Source organism: Nicotiana tomentosiformis, chromosome 3 (genome assembly GCF_000390325.3).
Source record: "Nicotiana tomentosiformis chromosome 3, ASM39032v3, whole genome shotgun sequence".
Taxonomy (NCBI): domain Eukaryota; kingdom Viridiplantae; phylum Streptophyta; class Magnoliopsida; order Solanales; family Solanaceae; genus Nicotiana; species Nicotiana tomentosiformis.
Window position 1 is genome coordinate 39685783 of NC_090814.1, and position 15189 is coordinate 39700971.

Genomic DNA, 15189 nt, shown 5'->3' on the forward strand with positions numbered 1-15189 from the left:
CCACGTCATCTCTTCTACATTCTTGCTCCTCCATAAAACCTTTACGGAAGCTACCTCCTTATTTCGTAGATTGCGGATTTGTCGGTCTAGGATGGCAACTGGAATTTCCTCGTATGACAAGTCCTCTGTAATCTGTACATCATCCATGGGCACCACTCGGGTAGGATCGCCAATGCACTTCCGTAGCATAGATACGTGAAAAACCGGATGGACAGACTCCAATTCTGAGGGCAAATCTAACTCATAAGCTACTTGGCCCACTCTCCGAATGATCCTATAAGGCCCAATATACCGTGGGCTAAGCTTGCCTTTCTTGCCAAACCTCATCACGCCCTTCATAGGTGATACCTTTAAGAATACCCAGTCATTAATCCTGAACTCTAAGTCTCGTCGCCGCACGTCAGAATATGACTTCTGACGACTCTGAGCTGTCAACAGTCGCTCCCGGATAAGCTTTACTTTCTCTATGGCCTGTTGAACCAGGTCTGGCCCATATAACCCAGATTCCCCAACATCAAACCACCCTATAGGAGATCTGCACTTACGCCCATACAAAGCCTCGTACGGAGCCATCTGAATACTGGAGTGGTAACTGTTATTATATGCAAACTCGACAAGAGGTAGATGTTCATCCCAACTTCTTTTAAAATCCAACACACATACTCGTAACATATCCTCGAGCGTCTGAATTGTGCGCTCGGCTTGTCCATCAGTCTATGGATGAAAAGCTGTGCTGAGATTCACCTGAGTCCCTAGACCTCTCTGAAATGACCTCCAAAAATGTGCTGTAAACTGAGCCCCACGGTCAGATATAATAGAAACTGGTACTCCGTGTAGCCGCACTATCTCCTTAATATATAACTTTGCATAATTTTCTGCTGTATATGTAGATCTGACCGGTAGGAAGTGAGCTGATTTCGTGAGCCTATCGACTATCACCCATATGGAATCGAACTTACGATTAGAATGAGCTAAACCCATGATAAAGTCCATGTTTATCGCCTCCCATTTCCATGTCGGGATCTCTATAGTCTGCATTAGCCCTCCAGGCTTCTGGTGCTCTATCTTCACTTGCTGGCAACTAGTACATTGGGTGACAAACTCAGCAATGTTCTTCTTCATATCATTCCACCAGTACACATCCTTAATGTCATGATACATCTTCGTCGATCCAGGATGGATGGAATACCATGAATAATGTGCCTTTGACATAATCCTGTCTCGTAGCCCTGCTACATCTGGAACACACAAACGACCCCTGTATCTGAGAACCCAATCTCCCTTGAGCTCTAACAATGGCTTCTTCTGCTGCGGAACTCGCTCTCTCAACTCGACCAACTCTGGGTCCTCGTACTGCCTTTCCTTGACTTCCGCTATGAGGGATGATTTTGTAGTGTTTTGGAGTACAACTCCACCATCCTCAGAATCTACTAACCGAACCCCCAACGAAGACAATTGATGAATCTCTCTAGCTAATTGTCTTTTCTTGGGCTCTACATGTGCTAAGCTACCCATAGATCGGCGACTTAAGGCATCTGCTACAACATTAGCTTTCCCTGGATGGTAGAGAATGTTAACATCGTAATCTTTCAATAACTCAAGCCATCGCCTCTGTCGCAAATTCAACTCTTTCTGCTTGAAGATATATTGTAGGCTTTTATGATCAGTAAATACATCAACATGAACACCATATAAATAATGCCGCCATATCTTAAGTGCATGGACAACCGCAGCTAACTCGAGGTCGTGGGTCGGATAATTCCTCTCGTGCTTCCTCAACTGCCTTGAAGCATACGCAATTACCTTCCCATGTTGCATCAGGACACATCCTAACCCGACACCTGATGCATCACAATACACGGCATAACCCTCTAGACCCTCTGGAAGTGTTAGAACTGGAGCTGAGGTTAACCTGTTCTTAAGCTCTTGGAAACTCCGCTCACAAGCCTCTGTCCATTGAAACTTAGTTTCTTTCTGTGTCAACTTCGTCAATGGTGCCGAAAGGGAAGAAAAACCCTCTACGAACCTCCGATAGTATCCTGCTAAGCCTAGAAAGCTACGAACCTCTGTCGGAGTGGTAGGTCTAGGCCAAGATTTCACGGCCTCAATCTTCTGAGTGTCCACCTTTATCCCTTCATCTGATACAATATGCCCCAAGAATGCTACAGACTTCAACCAGAACTCACATTTAGAAAACTTATCATACAACTTACGATCACAGAGGGTTTGGAGTACCGCTCGCAGGTGGTCCGCATGCTCATCCTCTGAACGGGAATAAACCAGAATATCATCAATAAATACTATCATGAACAGATCTAAAAATTGTCGGAATAGGCTATTCATCAAGTCCATAAATACAGTGGGTGCATTAGTCAACCCGAAGGACATGACAAGGAACTCGAAGTGGCCATATCGGGTCCTGAAGGCTGTCTTCGGAATATCTTTTTCCCGAACTCTGACTTGGTGGTACCCCGACCTCAAATCTATCTTTGAAAAGCATCTAGCCCCCTGCAACTGATCAAACAAGTCATCGATCCTTGGAAGTGGATACTTATTCTTAATAGTTACCTTGTTCAGCTGCCTATAATCGATACACATCCTCAGCGAGCCGTCTTTCTTCCGCACAAATAGTACTGGTGCACCCCAAGGTGAGGTACTGGGCCTGATGTAACCTTTCTCCAACAAATCTTTTAACTGCTCCTTCAACTCCTTCAATTCGCCAGGTGCCATTCTATACGGAGGGACGGATATTGGTTGAGTTCCTGGAAGCAAATCGATGCTAAAATCAATCTCTCGCTCTGGAGGAATACCTGGAAGCTCATCTGGAAACACATCTGCATACTCTTTGACTACGGGAATAGACTGAAGTGTAGGTATCTCAGCATCTGCATCTCTAACTCGCACAATATGATAAATGCACCCTTTTGCGATCATTTTCCTCACCTTCAGATAGGAAATAAACCTACCTCTGGGTGTTGGTGTATTACCTACCCATTCAAGGACTGGCTCATCTGGAAAATGAAATCTGGCTGCCTTTGCTCGGCAATCAACTGTGGCATAGCAAGCTGCCAACCAGTCCATGCCCATGATAGTATCAAAATCCATCATCTCTAGCTCAACTAGGTCAGCTGAGGTCTGACGACTACAAATTGTCACCGTACAACCTCGGTAAACCCGTCTAGCAATAATCGATTCTTCGACCGGTGTAGATACCGCAAAAGGATCACTTAGTATTTCAGGCACTATACCAAACTTCCTCGCGACAAATGGGGTAATATACGATAAAGTAGATCCTGGGTCTATCAAAGCATAAGCATCGTGAGAGCAAATGGTTAATATACCTGTCACAACATCTGGTGAAGACTCCTGATCCTGTCGACCCGCTAAAGCATAGATACGGTTCTGATTACCACTTGAACTGGAACCTCTACCTCTGCCCTGACCTCTACCAGCCGAAGACTGAGACTCGCGCCCTGAAGGATGCACGGACATAGATGATCCTGTTGCTGAACTCGCTAGTTGTGCCATTCCCCCTGAATCTCTATTTGGGCAATCCCGCATCATATGCCCTGGACGCCCACATGTATAACAAGCATCAGAACCTGCTCGGCATTGGCCCAAGTGTCCTCTACCACAGATGTCACACCGTGGAGGAAATGACCATGTCTGCGCAGATCCTCGCTGTCGCTGCAAACCCGACGCCCATGAGCTCTCACCTGGTCCTGACTGAGTATAGCAGTCATACCTGTAACCCTGTAACTGAGGTGGCGGAGGCCTAGGTGGCCGTCCGAAGTACTGGGTCCTATAACTACCCTGATATTGCTCCTGAGACCTGGGAAATCTCATCCTCTTACGTTGCCCTTGCTCAGCCCTTTCTGCACCCTACTGCCGACGCCTACCCCTTTCTATATTCTGGGCGAATGGCTGAATCCGGGAGATATCCATACTATCCTGCAATGCAGCGGCGGCACATGCCTCGGTTAACTCTGGGGCTAACCCTGCTATAAACCTGTGAATCCTGTCCCGCATAGTAGCAACTATGGATGGTGCATATCTGGCCAATGAGTCAAAACGGAGACTATACTCTCGAACACTCATATTACCCTGCTTGAGGGCTAGAAACTGATCGACTCGAGCCTGTCGGATCTCCCGTGGTAAGTACTGGTCAAGGAAGGCATCTGAAAAATTCTCCCAAATAGCTGGAGGTGCATCACGTCCCCTGAACCTCTCCCATCCCTCATACCAAAGGATGGCTATATCTCGGAGTCGAAAAGCTGCTAGCTCAACTGCCTCTTTCTCCGTGGCATGCATAACACGAAAGATCCTGTGAAGCTGATCTATGAAATCCTGCGGGTCCTCCCTCTGATCTGTCCCCGTGAACTCTGGGGGACTCAAAGCAATAAACTCTCGGACCCTTGAACTCCCAGACCCCTCAGAAGTTCCTGCACTAGCTGATGCCCTAGCCTGTTGCTGGGTAGCTACCAACTGTGTCAACAAATGCACCGCACTCCTCAAGTCCTGATCTGATGGAAGTGGAGGGGGAACTGGATGTGCGGTTTCCCTAGGAATCTCCGTAGTTGGTGGAGGAGCCGGTAATGGCTGAGTAGGGGTCTCACCTTGAGCCTCAGACTGGGCCCCATCTACTGGGGGTACCCTGCTGGTCATAATCATTCCTTATATCACCGCGGGAGCCTTGCATTTAGTTTTGAAAATCATTTTTTCGAAATAGCTTCCCGTGTTTTAGCCCACCTTATCACACCGCGTGGCTTAAAGTAGTTCCTCTACTACCAACAAGCATATCAAGACCACCTTATCTCACCATATGCATTTCGACCCCAATCCTTAATCCACCACATGCGTATCAATATCACAACATATAACTGTCACGCCTCGAACCTAGGAGCGATACAAGCACCTGGTGCCTCACCTAACCTGGCGTACCAAATTGCGACTAAGGGACTCTGAACACATAATGTCATACTTTGGCCATGGGGCCACCTTGCAAGATAATTTGCGAAGCAAAATATAAAACTGAATGGAAACTAGCGCTAACTAAACATCAATATAAAGCTAGGCTGAAAAGGCCGTCATAGCTACTACAGCTGACAAACCACCAAATTATACATACCAGGCCTACAAACCCAACATACTGCACTAACCAACAGGATATGTCTACAAGCCTCTACTGATAGATGTACTATGATCGGAACAGGGCCCCGACCTACCCATAACATATATACAGATATACATAAGATGTACACAACACTCTAGACCTGGCAACTCCGAAAGGCGTGGAGCTTACCGATCAGGCTGAACTCGGGAAACACCTACTGAGGAGATCTACTCGTCTGTCTATCTGAACCTGCATGCATGAAATGCAGCGTCCCCGGAAAAGGGACGTCAGTACGAAATAATGTACCGAGTATGTAAGGCAATAACATAACTGAAAATCGAAACTGAACTGATAATATAATAACTGGAAGTAACTGGGAGTCAAAGATGATCTGGAGATATACTTACCTGCTGATACTGACTCAACTCCTTCAATATAGTAAGTAAAATAATTGTACGGCCTTATAAGGCTCGGTATATATAACTGCTCTGCCATAGTAGGCTCGCTCATAGGCGCTCGGCCATACTAGGCTATGTATCTCGACCATGCTGGGCTCGCTCATAGGCGCTCGGCCATAGTAGGCTCGGTATATAACTTTCCATCTGATCAGAGGTTTCCCAATAGGGGCCTGCCCATCGATTATAGCTCGATGGTAATGAAAATACTGTAATACTGTATATATAGGCTTGCTGCTCTCTTGACTGGAAGAAGACAATACTAAAATTGAATATAGAGTCTCGATAAGGAATAATATTGTAACTTATGAGACTAGAATAGTGTGAATAAATTCATGAATATGAACTTCTCTTTTGTCTCATTACTAACACATGTAGCTACGAGATCATGCCAAAATGAAGGAAGGCTTAGCCTTAACATACCTTATCACAATCTTTCTAATCACCAAGTTGAACTCACCTCTTTGCACCTTAATCTACAAGAACGATAATAATACTATCGTTAAGTTACGAAAGGTACAACTATCGCACAACGAACGACAAACTTATTTTGTATTAAAACGGGCAGCATCTCCCCTATAATCCTTACTTCCTCCAAATTCAAGATAACACCAACAATACAAGAACAGAACAATAACTACATATATACATCATTTTCCAGCCCTATATACACCATCAAATACTACCAAACAGCCCAACACACCCCAATCTCTTCGTACACAAAACGACCACCGTAGTAGTGTCAAACGACCCGAAAATGTTATGACGAACGACCAGCCAACTACCCTACATTTATATGGTGTTTATAAACCCCCTTCCTCCTCCAAAACTCCACAAAATATTAGTAAAACACGCAGCCCAACAGCAACACAAAACAGTCCACAAAACAGTCCGCTACAAGTGAATAACTCGAACTCACGGCTTCCGATCACCGTCCCGTGAGTTCTTACAAGTATAGAATGACTTACCATGAATTTACAGAAGAAAATTGGATGAAAGAGAGCAGTAAACTCACCTTATTTGTTGTATAACTCAGCTCTTATCTTGGTTCTTCAAACTCTAGGTTTTACCTCCAATTAGAACTTGAAAGGGAGAGAAAATCAATTAGGGTTTGTGGGAAATTTTTGGGAGAATTCTTTGCAGAGCTTATGTCTGATTATTATGCACTATTTTAAGTCTAATATATGAAGAAAATAGGCCCTTAAAAGGCCTCTTTGGACGACCCGAAATGGCCCATTTTTGGGCTTTCATTTAAGCAAGTAGGTGACACACCTACTTGTCACCTAGCAGCTTGCGCAGTATCACAAAAATGCCCATATCTTTCTACTACAATGTCGTATTGACAAACGGTTTAATGCGTTGGAAAATAGACTCATAGATCTTCAATTTGATGGATGGAACACCCCATAACTCTAAGTATATTGGGAAAAAATCGCAGTTACATTTGACCCAAAATTTCAGTAAAACTTATGAGTGTAACTTGTGATGACTTTCATCGACTTTTGTTCCACAACTCGCTTGACATTAAAACATAATACACGGTTGTCATACGACTAATATAAATCATAACATAATCTCCTTATCATGTTAATCACCCTAGTCTCACCCCAAAGGTACATGTTATAACATTCCCAACTTGTCGACTTTCGACGAAACATTGTTTTATTTAATTGCTTTAGCTTCTGAACTGTCCAACCCTCTTTGTACTTGTTGTTCATGATCTTCAATATTTGTAACCTCAGAGGTAACATGATTAACTTACTTTATATACTTTTAAATATTATCTCATTTTTGGTCCTACATTAGTTTGCTTACGACGCATTTTTACGTATGAAAATATAGGGTGTAACAATCTTATTCACGAGCCGTTGATAAGTGGCTTCGGCGTTTTTTAGCCTGAAGGGCATCACATTGTAACAATATATACCAAAACTCATTATAAACGAAGTCTTTTCCTGATCTTCTGGGTTCATCTTGATTTGATTGTACCCAGAATAAGCATTGGGAAAACTCATTAACTCGTGCTCGGTCGTAGCATTAATCATCTGATCGATATTTGGTAATAGGAATCAGTCTTGCGGGCACGTCTTATTAAGATCCTTATAATCTACGCACATACGAAATTTATTATTTTTCTTAGGTACTACTACTACATTGGCTAGCTAGTCCGGATATCTTACCTCTCGGATTGAACCAATCTTAAGTAAATGAGTTACCTCTTCTTTGACGGATTTATTCCTTGCTTTAGAAATAGGGCGTTTCTTCTGCCTTATCGGAGGTATGTTGTGATCCAAGCTTAACTTGTGTACGACTATCTCCGTTGGGATGCCCGTCATATTTTCGTGCGACCATGCAAAATAATCGGCATTGATTTGAAGGAAATCAATAAAAGAAGACATGTGCTCCGGGCGCATGCCTGTTCCCAAATGGAATTTCCTTTCTAGGAATTCTTCGAACAATGCAACCTGCTACAGTTCTTCTGCCGTGGACATCGTCGCATTTGTCTTTTCCGGTATTTGAAAATACCTTGGTACTTGATATTATTCTGACTCTTCTGTCCCCGGATTATCTTCCTTTGGCTCGGGGTCAGGTGCCGATTCTGGTAATTGCTATGCCGCATGTTCCTTTCCTTTGCTACTGGAAACCAAAATTGCACTCATCTCCCTTTCTGCCGGTTGATCACCCCTTATCTGTTTGATCCCCTCGGGTGTCAGAAACTTTAACAGTTGGTGATATGTTGAAGGCACAGCTTTCATCTCGTGCAGCCATGGTCTTCCCAAGATGATATTATATCCCATGTCTCCATCTACCACTTCGAAGAGAGTTGTCTTCATATCTCCCTCAGCGTTCGTGAGCAGTAAAATTTCTCCCCGAGTTGTCATGCTTGCGAGGTTGAATCCAGTGAGGAGTTTCGTTTCTGGGATAATGCTTCTGGTGAGTTTAGCTTGCTCCATTACTCTCCATTGTATGATATTAGTGGAACTTCCTGGATCTACTAAAATACGTTTAATTTTAAAATCCAACACATTTAAAGAAATTACCAGTGCATCATTGTGCGACAGCAGTAATCCGTCTGCATCTTCATCCGTGAATGCGATATTGTCTTTCCGGAACCTTTTACTATGAGTTATCGATACTTTTGTCTTCTTTTCTGCCGAAAAGGTGACCCCGTTAATTTCATTCCCTCCGAAGATCATGTTGATCATTTGGCATGGAGGTTCTTCTCCTTCTTTCGAGGTTTCAGTGCCGCCTCTGCTCCGACCATAATTGTTTTTAGCTCGGTCACTCAAGAATTCTCTGAGGTGACCATTCTTTAATAGTGTTGCCACTTCTTCCCGGAGGTGTCGGCAGTCCCAAGTCCGGTGGCTGTTAGTGCCATGGTATTCACACCATAAATTGGGATCCCTCTGACTGGGATCGAATTTCATAGGTCTTGGGAATCGTGCCTCTTTGATATTCCTCATGGCCGACACCAACTCTACTACACTGATATTGAAGTTACACTCTCATAACTTTGGGTAAGAAGAATCTCGCGACCCCCAGATTTCTTTATTCTGCAGCGATCTGTTGTTCTGGCCATGATCTGTCCTTCTATTAACGGTGAACTTGTCTGATGTCCGAAAACTCCTGTCGCAGCCTTCTCTCCGCTCGTAGGGCAAAAATCGGCCCCTCAAAGTCCGTCTATCCGTGTCAATATCATCTTTCAATTTTTCTCTGTTCTTCTCCCGTCCTTTGGTCGACTATGGGAAGCCAACCTGATCATCTTCGATCCTTATTTTTGACTCGTACCGGTTGTGGACATCCACCCAAGTCATCACTTGGAACTCGAGCAGACTTTCCTTCAACTTCCGGGAAGCGTCCGAACTTCTCGGATTTAAACCTTTGGTGAATGCTTCAGCTTCCCATTCATCTGGAACCGCTGGTAGTAACATCATTTCCTTCTGGAACCGGGTGATGTACTCTCGTAATAACTCGGACTCTCCCTGCGCTATCCTGAATATGTCGGCCTTTCGGGCCTGCACCTTTCTAGCACCGGCATGAGCCTTGATGAAATAATCTGTGAGCACCTCAAAGGAATCTATGGAATGCTCGGGCAATAGTGAATAACACGTTAAATCTCCCCTCGTGAGAGTCTCACCAAATTTCTTCAGCAACACGGACTCAATTTCGTGAGGAGCCAAATCATTTCCTTTCCCTACTATTGTATAAGTGGTAATGTGCTCATGCGGATCTGAAGTTCCATCATACTTCGGCACTTCTGGCATTTTGAACCGCTTCGGGATTAGTTCCGGGGCCGCACTCGGCTTGTACGGTAACTGAATATACTTCTTCGAGTTCGGGCCCTTCAATACTGGTGGTGCGACGAGGATTTGATCCATGGAGGCGTTTACTTCCTTCATGAACCACAAAAGCTCCTCCTTGAATGGATCGTTATCGTTGTTGAGGCCGGATCTACTCCCCCCGGCCCCATCGGAGCCAACTTCGCCCCTGGGAGTGTTGTTGTCGACGCTCCGCGTCGTTTGGTTTGTGGGAACCTCAGAAGGAAATGGATCTCGCCTGTTCACATTATTTGAAGCATCTGATAGCGCCTGCTTTAGTTCCTTCATAACCTGATCCTTCCGCGTGAGATGGCCTAGAATGATTGCTTGTTGCCCTTGTAGGACCCTCATTGCACCCGCTACATGCTCCTCATCAGCATCATTAGGAGTCCTCTCCCAAACCTGTCGAGGGTATCGCCCGTCATGCGTCGGTGTGTCGTCGTTCTCCTCATTGCGAGTGTCACTGATTGTATCATCGAAATGAGGTTGCTCTCCTTGAATTTCAGGGTTGCGTGTGCCATTAATAGTATTATCTGCCATTTCTTTTGTAATATTTGCTAATAGAAAATTAATCAAACTTGTTAGTAAAAAAGGCAAGGATCAATTTAATTGCACGGCTGTCTAGGCCTCACGGTGGGCGCCAAACTATTTACCCAAAAAAGGTACAATTGAATTTGTTCGTGGTTTCTAGACAAGTGAATTAATTTGATCCAAAAAGTAATGAAATAACTCATGAAATATGAAATACTTAGCCTTAGAATGTAGATGAAACAATAGAGATAATGAGTCCGGGAACAAGGTTTCCGAGCACAATAATGATAAGATCAAAAGCGAGAGATTCAAATTGTATTAAAATGTTGTATAGAATGTAACATAAGTTAGCTAGAAAATTCGTGTCCTTACAATGATAATTGAGCTCTCTATTTATAACTATGCCTAGGGAAGGAAGTCCTAGGATCATGCCCTTCTTTAATGTCGATTATGAGGGTCATTGATGAAGATATAACGTTAGACATAAATGCCAAATTTCTTGTAACGGGCCATTATCCTTAATGCTGCAAAATATTCCGTATTAAATATTACTGGGCGCAAAATATTTAATACTCCTTTTATGATCATTATTCCTTCCGGTGATAAGCGAAATAGCTATGTTCGGTGGCCATCTCCATCTTTTGTTCCGCGTATCCTTCCTTTAAGCGGCCATGTGTCATGTCGTATTTTTCCCTATACAGTAATTGACTAGCTTGTTGTTTATTTCCCAAAGGTGCCTTCGGAAATTTCAATTTCTTATATCAATTTATATGATATAATTTGATTCGGCACGAAATTTAGCAAAAGAGTAATAACATTTGAAACTTATCGGCTTAAACATGTCATGACATTTATATGGCTATAAAACTTTTATAACTTATGGTTTTAATTAAACATGATATAACAATTGTGTAGTTGTAAAAGCTTTTCATTAAAGGTACGTAAAATATAAAAAATTGTTAATTGTTTTCAAATATAGAAATATTTTTTTTAATAAAAAGAATTACGTAATAAACAAATTGGAACGGAGGAGGATCACTATACAAATGGAAGTACATATTTTAACCACCCGAATTTGTATTTGTTTTGTTAGATTATCATCAACAGATTTTGGGTTATGGGAGCGGAAAAGCTTGGTCTAAGGGAATACAATGGTGGAAAATCTATCATGACCCGCAAATTACTGTCAATCTACATAACATATTTTTATTTGTTTTTTCAACCTTTCTCCGATCTTATTTAAGCTCTTCGATGATCAAGTTGTGCGTGGAATTTTAGCAAGAGAGAGATAGAGAGAGAGGGGAGAGAGAGAACAGAGTGGAAAGGAATTATTGATTGTCTTCAAATATCTGTTCTTCTCTTGCCTTTGCCTCTTTTCAACAATAATCAACGATGACGTTCGCAGGAACAACGCAAAAGTGCAGTGCTTGTGAGAAAACGGTGTATCTGGTAGATCGCCTTGCTGCTGATAATCGTATTTATCACAAGGCTTGCTTCAGGTGCTACCATTGCAAAAGTACTCTCAAGGTATTAATTATATTCTCAACTTGAACGTTTATACAAGAATCTTGAATCCAAGCCTCTTTCCGGAACAATACATGCAAGGAATAGAATATATATATATATATATATATATATATATATATATATATATGCTCTTTTCTTTGAAGGACGTTTATTAATAATTTCAACGAGCCTCGCTTCTTTTCTTTGAGTTTCTTTTTATCATTTTATTAGACTGAAGGTGGAGTATTCTTCAGGGAGCGCAATGATCTAAAGAATAGCCTACGGTAGATAGCTATGAATTCTATCTCCCTATAGTGGGTGTTGAAGAGTGAAAGAAGAATTATTAGGCTCACACGGGAGGAAAATTAAAGTTTTAATAAAATTAAGTTATTAAAGTGTGCTCTGTTAAATAGCTTAAATTTCTCGATAAGATGGTCACATATTCACTAACCTCTTTATAACAGCATCCTTATATAACAGTCATTCACTATAAAAGCTAAGCTTTCCTCAAAACCGATTTTTTAAGTTATATTTTACCTCTCTACAACAGCTTTTTACCTGTAACAACAATAGCCATATTTATAGCAGAACGATCTTTGTAAAATTAACCTTCTATAACAGCCATATAGAATCCTTAAGGTTACTAATAATAATTTTAAAAATATGCACACAATCTTTTCTATTGCACAAAGTTTCTATTTTGCATAAGACAAAAGATTTGAAGATTTGCACATAATATCTTTTTCACTCGACAAATGCCAAAAAATATTTAGATAGAAGATTTAATTGTTAAGCTCTTAGATTGCTTCAAGTGAAAGCTATTGGATACCTTTTTTCTGAAAATTTGGATACGAATCTTCGCCAACTCAAACGTTATATCGCTAGTAAGAGAATGAAATCTACGAAACAAGCTACAATTACAAAGTTCTTCCATTAATCTTGAAAGAATTTATTTTTCTAAGTAGCTTTAAATGTGTGACTTAGAGTTTAAATTTTTATCATTTAGTTATGAATTTATTAATAATATGTTAGCTTTCTTCAATATTTAACTAGTTAAATACACATATCTTTTGAAATTTTAAATTTGAATAATTTTTTTTATTTTTTATATGTCACATTAGAAAAGGATAAATAATTGATCTTTGGATAATTTAATTTATAAGGCCAAACAATATTTAACGCCAAATGCTAATATAGGTGTATAACAGTCATTCCCTATAAAAACCAAAAAATATCGGAACAAACGATGTTGTTATAAAGAGGGTTGACTGTACTACCCAAGTAGGAAGGGGCTAATCCTTTTTATTAAAAAAGAATAATTTTCGCGTGTTTGACCCAATGAAAAAAGTCAAAAAAAGTAAATGTATATCCTCTCTTACCGCGGGAGAAATGATCTAATGATAACATGCTTAATTATGCTAACAAGTTAACATGGAATCCATGTTATTATCATTTCCCGTTTTTGGAATGGAAGTCCTTCCAAGAGCTTACATCGGCCTTTTCTTTTCTTGTTTATACGGTTATAACTTTGATTCTCTTATGCCAGGGGATTTTCTGGAAGAAAAGGAGGAGGAGAAAGGAAATATGAGCTTTGTGATCCAAAAACTAGTTCTGGCATCTAATAAATTGTGTTATTTTGCTTTTTTTTTCAGCTCAGCAATTTCAACTCCTTTGAGGGGGTAATTTACTGTAGGCCTCACTTTGATCAGCTTTTTAAGAGAACTGGCAGTTTGGACAAGAGTTTTGACGGTATATAACTCATAGTCTTAAATAAAATACACAAAAATAGAAAGGAGTATTGTAGCAAATTAAAATGAAGCAGTTAAAAGTAGAAATGCTAAGTTACCATATAACAACTAATCAGGCACACTAGTTACTTGCTTTGAAACATGAATATGACTTGCCAGTATATTTTTGCCAACTTTGCTTCTTTGGTATTTATCAGGAACTCCGAAAGTCACAAAGCCAGAAAAATCTGTGGAGAACGAGGTAACTTTCGGCATGTTTCTTGCATAATCAGAATGATCCTCCTATCTCTGTCTTTGTGCTTTTTGTTTAATTCCAATTTCTGAAATATATAGAATGGTAGCGGGAGCAAAGTCTCAAGTTTATTTGCAGGCACGAGGGAAAAATGTGTGGGCTGCACTAAAACTGTCTATCCGATTGAGAAGGTAACAACAATGAATAGATGATCGATCAAGTATTTATTTTCCCTTAAATCAAATACTTATCCAATTTCAAACAATTTTATGTATGTTGTTTAAGGTTAGTGTGAACGGGACAGCATACCATAAGGGCTGCTTCAAATGCAGTCATGGAGGCTGTACAATAAGCCCATCAAATTACATTGCACATGAGGGAAGGCTTTATTGCAAGCACCACCATATTCAACTCTTCAAGGAGAAAGGCAATTACAGCCAGCTTGAGTCTGACCATGAAACATAAAGTTAAAATGCCAAATAGAAACAAACAAAAAAAAAAAAATTCTCTCTTTCATTTCTCCCTATCTTTTCCGCAGCTTCGTTTCACTGATTCTTGATTTTGTTCTTTCTTACGGCGTAAATTCAGTTGTCTCTATCCATTTTGGTTGTATGTATTCTTGCGGGTTTCTGTACATTGTAGCATATTGAAGGTTGTTTTAAAAAATTTACCAGAATCATTGTAAAGTGTAAATTTGTTTCCTCCATTTACCTCAACTTTTAAAGAATGAATTTTAAGAATCAAACCATCACAATCACAAACAAGGGTTAGCTTCTTCTTTCTCTACTTTTTTCACTCCTAGTCACAGAGGAGAAATGAGGCTCAAATACTTGAGAATCCAATAGCATAAGTGAGAAGTTATAACCACACGAAAAGAAGATGAAAAAATCCCAGGAAACGTGAAACTAATCTATATATGGAAACTGCTCTGCTTTTTTATCATCCTATTCTTGGAGAAACACAACCCAAAAAAAAAAACTTTTTTTATTGGGTTTTAACGCAAGAAAAATTTTGTCACGCATTGTTGAATAAGAAAAAACAAACAACAACAACAACAACAATAAACCCCGTATAATCCCACAAGTGGTATCTGGGAAGGGTAGTATATACGCAGACCTTACTCCTGCCTTGTGAAGGTAAAAAGGATGTTTCCAATATACCCTCGGCTCAAGGGCATCATAGTCACAACATAGTTGAAAAGAAATACGATATTGAAAAAGTCATGAAAACGAGGAAGTAATAAAGCAAGATAATAAGATAACAAGCAAGAGAAATAACATGTACA

General features: G+C 40.8%; 3 protein-coding genes across 4 annotated transcripts; 1 reads left to right on the forward strand and 2 right to left on the reverse strand.

The window, feature by feature from the left end:
* Positions 1–8177: 8177 nt before the first annotated feature.
* Positions 8178–9032, reverse strand: LOC138907661 (uncharacterized). The gene has a single exon (XM_070198268.1). The coding sequence runs from the start codon at positions 9030–9032 to the stop codon at positions 8178–8180; it is 855 nt and encodes a 284-aa protein (XP_070054369.1).
* A 276-nt stretch (positions 9033–9308) lies between these two features.
* Positions 9309–10427, reverse strand: LOC138907663 (uncharacterized). Its single transcript, XM_070198269.1, has one exon. The coding sequence runs from the start codon at positions 10425–10427 to the stop codon at positions 9309–9311; it is 1119 nt and encodes a 372-aa protein (XP_070054370.1).
* A 1253-nt stretch (positions 10428–11680) lies between these two features.
* On the forward strand, positions 11681–14597 carry LOC104100522 (LIM domain-containing protein WLIM1-like). 2 transcript variants are annotated; one of them, XM_009607774.4, is made up of 5 exons: positions 11686–11945; positions 13577–13673; positions 13870–13913; positions 14006–14095; positions 14190–14597. In XM_009607774.4, exons 1-5 carry the CDS (start codon positions 11811–11813, stop codon positions 14367–14369), a joined length of 546 nt encoding a protein of 181 aa, XP_009606069.1. In that variant the 5' UTR covers positions 11686–11810; the 3' UTR covers positions 14370–14597. The 2 variants fall into 2 exon arrangements, with proteins under 2 accessions (XP_070052966.1, XP_009606069.1); XM_070196865.1 differs by lacking the exon at positions 13577–13673 and having other exon boundaries at positions 11681–11945; positions 14195–14597.
* The last annotated feature ends 592 nt before the right edge of the window (positions 14598–15189 follow it).

Excerpts from the sequence above, each read along its gene's own strand:
- LOC138907661 (XM_070198268.1), bottom strand. The coding sequence starts at position 9,032 with ATGAGGAATATCAAAGAGGCACGATTCCCAAGACCTATGAAATTCGAT.
- LOC104100522 (XM_009607774.4), top strand. The coding sequence starts at position 11,811 with ATGACGTTCGCAGGAACAACGCAAAAGTGCAGTGCTTGTGAGAAAACG. Across the intron at positions 13,674-13,869 it reads TTTGGACAAGAGTTTTGACG|GAACTCCGAAAGTCACAAAG; the intron begins GTATATAACTCA and ends GGTATTTATCAG. Across the intron at positions 14,096-14,189 it reads CTGTCTATCCGATTGAGAAG|GTTAGTGTGAACGGGACAGC; the intron begins GTAACAACAATG and ends ATGTTGTTTAAG.
- LOC138907663 (XM_070198269.1), bottom strand. The coding sequence starts at position 10,427 with ATGGCAGATAATACTATTAATGGCACACGCAACCCTGAAATTCAAGGA.